The 6,000-nt window shown below is 31.1% G+C and overlaps 1 protein-coding gene across 1 annotated transcript; it reads right to left on the reverse strand.

The window, feature by feature from the left end:
- Positions 1-1,507: 1,507 nt before the first annotated feature.
- On the reverse strand, positions 1,508-5,499 carry LOC121229168 (uncharacterized). Its single transcript, XM_041112601.1, has 7 exons — positions 5,008-5,499; positions 4,815-4,901; positions 4,420-4,659; positions 3,101-3,265; positions 2,512-2,565; positions 2,268-2,414; positions 1,508-2,187 (listed from the first exon to the last, which is right to left on the reverse strand). Exons 1-7 carry the CDS (start codon positions 5,293-5,295, stop codon positions 1,810-1,812), a joined length of 1,359 nt encoding a protein of 452 aa, XP_040968535.1. The 5' UTR covers positions 5,296-5,499; the 3' UTR covers positions 1,508-1,809.
- Between the last annotated feature and the right edge of the window lie 501 nt (positions 5,500-6,000).

Here is a 6,000-nt window from a genome sequence, read left to right on the forward strand (position 1 = left end):
TTTTGAGAATCATGCACTAATTAGTCTTCAAATTAATTCATCATTTTTTTTCTTTCTCACATAAGCCCTTTGACTAAAATTCACATTCAACTAACATAATTTAAGCATCAAAATTTCACACATGCACTATCACACATAGTATATATGAATTTTAATATTTAATAAATTTTATAACTCGATTTTGTGGTCCCAAAACCACATCTCGACTAGGGTCAAATTAGGGATGTCACATTAGGTACTCTCTTTGAATGCCGACTCAGCATCCAACAACAATTCCGAGCTCAAGTGTGGTGATGTTTAATTTTGTAATGGCATGTACCTAGGATGTCTTTGGTTGTTAGTTGTTTTTTGAATGTGATGTAAATTCAGTTATAAATATATGTTTATGTTTGAAGCTAAATGTAAGTATGTGTTTTGACAAAAGGCTTGATGTGTATGAAACTTAAAGCTTGATGTCTTAAGTAGCTTTAGGTTAGGCTAAATTAAGTGATTTTGGCATACATTAAACTTTGATTTGGATGATGCATTGTTGATGTGTTTTGAAGATATAAAATGTGGTACCAATGAGGGTACATTGGTTGGGCACTTAGGATGATTGTTTTGGCATGTTTTGAGTATATTTAATCGTAATTTGAATAAGTTAAATGATTGGTATTTGAATTGCTTAAGGCCCAAGTAAGCTTGAAATGGTAACTTTGTTGTTTGAGGTACATTTTAGGTCCACACGGCCAGAGACATGGCCGTGTGACCCCTGTTCTCAATTTTTCTGAAATTTTCCTAAACTTTCCAAATGATTTCAAATTGGTCTCGATTTGTCTTTAAAGTATTTTTTTTGGACCTCGTGGGCTCGATTTAGAGACAATATGTGTATGAAGGAATGATTTAAGTTACGTTTATGATTTTCGAATTGAATTAATTATAAATGTTCCAATTGTACAGTAATACTTGTAACTATAATATGTGACGGAGAGGGGTTTGGATGTTACATTGATAATAATATTGATGCCAACCAAACTAAGACTCAATTTCATAAATACTAATAAATTTATTTAAGCATAATTAAACAATCGTAACTATTATAAATAATAACTCTCGGATTTAGAATATTAGATTTAAAGGTTTAGGTATAAGATTTTGGGTTTAAGATCTTGAATTTTAGGTTTATAATTTATTTATAATTAATTATTATTTAATTATGTTTAAACAAAGTTATTAGCATTTACTTACAAAGTCTCTATTATTTTTTATTTAATCATGTTATTATTTATTGATGGCATATTAGACATAACCACTAGCCTGCATATAATTTAATAATCACTTATCTCTTTAGATTGAATAAAAGTGAAATAATAAAATATTTTTATTTAAAATTTTAATTCACACTAATTATAAATTCGATAAAAAACTTTTGTCCTATATCTCTTATATAATAAAAAAAAACTACAAATCAGTCATTATACCAAAATTGTAATACCATTCCAACTAAGAAAATAAAAAGAAAATTGGATTAACAAGGAAAATAATTACTATAAAAATGCCCCAAAAACTTACAAAATCAACATCTCTCGTCTCCATAAGAAACCCAGTATCACCCAACAAATATTAAACAAAAAAAAAACTATTTACTAACTCTACCCTATACCCAGGGGCAGATCCACAAGGGCAGCAGTCCCTCCAACAATCTTGGTAATTATCTTACTCAAAAATTAATAAATACCTATTTTGACTCTCAGATTTTTATCATTTATTTTCTTTTATCTTGATTGTTAATATAAAATTTGCTTTCCCCCGTTGCCTATATCATTCCCTTTACGGACACCTAACACTTCTTCCAGGTCCTCCATAATAAAAATAATGTCCCCAAACCCCATTAACCCCACCTCTGATATCATAGCAATTGGGATGGTCAGCCAGCACTCGTAGATTTGGCAATGGGATTAGGTTATTATCCCAATCAACCACCTCTAAGTTTCGGAAATAAGAGGCCTTTCCGAACCCTTCACCGGCAAAATGACCGCTGCCCATCGCGGTGGAGGTGTGGGAACCTCCGGGCCTTGTGTTCACAATCTCCCCACCAAATTGAACCATGGTTGCATGATCCCTTAAGTGAGTGAACAAAAATGATGGCCAGTATCCTACTAGAATCCCCGATCCGAATTCCAACCACCAATTCCCATGCTTTGGATCCTTTAGAAGATGTATTTCAAAACTAGCATTAATTGATTTAATCGATTTGGTTCAGTTTTAAGGAAACTAAAAGGATTTACCTTCCAAATCAAGAGGGTGATATCAAACTGTCCACCATGGTATGATGAGATTGGGGAGATTGCAGCTCCAATTGCAATTCTATTGTTTGTTTGAACAAATCCTGAGCACATCAAATTATAACACCCAGTTGCTTCATATGCGTCGTTCTGCCAAATATTTTCATTTATCTTAATTAATTAAGCAATGAGGAATTTAGTAACTATAATTAAATTGTTTCCAAATATTTTTTTTTATTATACTTACGGTCCAATAAGTGAAGAATCTAGGATAATTGTCCCCGTATAGCTCTGGACTCACCTGCATAAAAATAAATGACAAAAAAAAATTAATCATATTTTTATGTAATGTATAAAATAAAATATTAAATTTGTTTATTTATATATAATAATACAAGATCAATCGGATCAAGTTTAACAAAGATTATATCATAAAAAAGTTATGTTACTCGAATTAGAATGTATTGAAACATGTTGAACCCAAGTTTAGGCAATCGGTTGGTTCCAATCCAAATTTAATTTAAATAACAACAAAAATTAAAATTAATTTTATATATATATAAATCTTCTCTATATTATTCCCCGAGTCCCAAACATGAAGAATTTAAAAAATAATATAAAATATCTTTTTATTAATATATGAAAAGGTGGGACCAAGCTTAATTCGAGCTTGGGCTAGGAACATTTTATTTGAACCAGGCTCCAACCCAATCTGGTTCTGTTCATTGACAGGCTTAGGTGTGACATTTGGAGGATTAAGATATCTTCATAACGAAATCTTGATATGCGTAAAGAGTATTTTCTAAAAGAGAAAGTTAAAATGGAAAAAAACATGCCTGCCAACCAGCTTCAATGGTGTTGAGATCGTGGGCAAAAGAACCAGAGATGACCCAGAGTTGGGATAAGCTGAATTCATAGGGATTGGAGACTTGGGGTGCCCACACATTTATGCTGCCTTTGGCTCCGTAATATTCTCCTCCGCTCACATATCCAACAGCATGCTGTAACCACCTTTATTATTACCATCATCTTATTTCGGATTTCCAAATAAGCATAAAATATAATTTTTAAAAATTATGTTAAAATATTAATGTTTAAATATGTGGGGATATAAGGTTTTTAAAGTAAACCTAGGATGTTAAAGAAGGAAAAAATTAACAAAAATTAGTTTTTATAATTCCATTCATTACATCACAGAGGAAGAGAATTATATCGATTTCATCATATTTTTTTCAATCTAGAAAAGAGTTTTGCTAGTTTAAATTATCCTATTCTAGGCAGGAATCCCTTAACTCTTACCAACTATACTCCTTACAATGTGATTATTATATATAAAGGCACCCTTTGTGTAACGTAATCAAGATAGGAGCATAAAACATCCTGAAAATTAGGTATTGCCGTCTTTTGTAAAAATCTTGTATTATAAGAGTTTTTATAAATAGATTATGCAAAATCCCGAAATAATTTTTAAGTTGAGCGAGAATGATGACTTTGAATTGAGATTTATTTTTTGTCCCATAATCTTCTACTACTAGGATATATTTCATATTTGTGTTTTTATTTATACAAATGTTTTAAAAAAAAAAGAAGTTTATATGCTTTAAAGCAAGAAAAATGAGATATATATATATATAAAGCTGACATATCATTTATAAGTATATAAATATAATATTTCTTTATACGGTATCAATAAATTAATATAAAATTTTAAAAAGAATAAAATTTATATTTAGTACTCTGTGAGTTAATTATATGATGCAAGCACTCATCTAAATTTATTTTAAAGGATTTTTACTAAAAATCTGTCAGCCTACCCCAAAGAAATGTATGTACAAAATACAAGGTTGTCAATGTTGGCATAAGAGACTGAAGTCTCTGGTAATAAAAATAAATAAGTAGGGTCGTTTTACAATCCACTTTTGACTACTTCCTTGATATTGGTTCCTTCCGATTTTTAACGCTATTCCAATTGCTTTTTCAATTTTTTCACCCACTTTTGTGCGTCAAAAAGTTTATATTTTTCTAACAAAATAAAAAACAGTAACTTATGAATAATTATTTTTTTTAAGAAAAAATGGAAACGTTGCTTAGATAAAATTTGATATTTTTTAGGCATGGCAGTTTTTGTTAAAAGTGTAATTTTGAAGACACCTACCTCATGGCCGTTGCTGGTTGAATCTCTTCTAACACGTCGTCTTGGTTTCCTTCCAAATCTTCTTACAGAACTAGCCCTTAACATGTCTTGTTCCGTCGTTCTCCTGATGGGAATTGTTCCTTCCGGACATGTTTCACCTGACATTCTCCATAGCTGAACATGTTCTTCTTCTTCTTCTTCTACTTCCGCCGTCATCATCACCCCATCTCTTTCATAAATCCTAGGTCTCTCCGGTGGATCCTGCACATATTTCAACAATAGAAAAAAAAAACTGTTCAATTAGTATTTGTGGACCAATGGATGTTTTCCCTTTAATTGCAATAAATAACGACGATAAACACTGTAACATAACCATGTACTGTTAATATCGTGCAACTAAAATATTATTTAATTACCAATGGTCGTTGTCCTTTGAGTTGAGGAAGATCGAAGGCAGGCTGATGATGCGACAAAACACAATCTATAGTGTCACCATCAGGACACTGCAACACCAAAACCATAAACAAAAACATGTTGGAGATCTTGGAAACCAATGTCTGATAAAAGATAAAAAGAAAATTACTCAAGGCAAAAACTAGATTAAATTGCCTGAATTGTCTTTACTGCTGGCTTATTGATCTTGTTGAGACGTTGTCTTATGAATTTCAACTTTTGTAGCTCTTTATCCGGTCGGAAAGTTCGATTTCTCGCATGGAGATTATGGGGTTCCGATGAGTAAACGGGAGAAATTGAAGAAGAACAAACAAGAAGAAAAATTACAAAAGCATGAATGATTGGTGAGGTTTTACGAAAGTAAGAAGCCATGTTTAAACATGGGTTGAGTCTTCTTATTCTGTGATCGAAATGGGGGCATCTGATCCGACATAAGATCAACATTGTAAGAAAAGCTTTCTCGATTGCTTCTATCCTTCACACCATTTTTCGAAGCTCTCGAAAACATCCAAGAATGGCAGAAAATAATAAATAAAACAATACCCTATTCTTGTTATTCTCTTACAGATATTCTAATGTCTTGGTGTTGATGTCCCGACAGCTTGGCTTATTAAAAAAGAAAGCAGAGAAATGGGGTTTTCTCAAAGCTCTGCTTATGTGGGTGTGGTGATATAAATAGTGAGGGTGAGTTTAGCAAAGCTGGCAGAAAATCGAGAAAATAAAGTTTAGAAATGTATGTTTTAATGAAGAATAATAAAGTCACTTTGTGTGAAACAACAATTTTAAACGTCAAAGATTCCATTTTCTTATTTTGCTTTTGAAATTATGATTTCAACTACAAAAGTTGTTTTCATCGCGGTGCTTATTAATCTTTTTATTTTTTATTTTTTGATATTTTGGTTACGCAATAGTAACAAGCAATCATAACTATACAAATAAATCAAAAATTAAATTATTTTAATATAAATTAAAAAATAATCTAAATATTGTTATATGATTACACGAGTTATCTAAAACTTTAGTTATTATTATTTCCCTATTTGTGTTAAATTTATAGGAAAATATGGGTAATGGTCTGTGTTATTCTTTTACTGTAGTTTGTATGCATCGGAATAAATGTGAAATACAGTTGATCCTGGGTTTCCAAAG

The sequence above is a fragment of the Gossypium hirsutum genome, chromosome A05, assembly GCF_007990345.1.
Source record: "Gossypium hirsutum isolate 1008001.06 chromosome A05, Gossypium_hirsutum_v2.1, whole genome shotgun sequence".
NCBI classification, from domain to species: Eukaryota; Viridiplantae; Streptophyta; class Magnoliopsida; order Malvales; family Malvaceae; genus Gossypium; species Gossypium hirsutum.

What these genes read in the sequence shown, in the direction of transcription:
- LOC121229168 (XM_041112601.1), bottom strand. Translation starts at nt 5,295, where the DNA reads ATGTTGATCTTATGTCGGATCAGATGCCCCCATTTCGATCACAGAATA. An exon ending in TCAAAGGACAACGACCATTG is followed by an intron (nt 4,660 to 4,814) that starts GTAATTAAATAA and finishes AAATATGTGCAG; the next exon opens with GATCCACCGGAGAGACCTAG. An exon ending in TCACCCTCTTGATTTGGAAG is followed by an intron (nt 2,188 to 2,267) that starts GTAAATCCTTTT and finishes CATCTTCTAAAG; the next exon opens with GATCCAAAGCATGGGAATTG.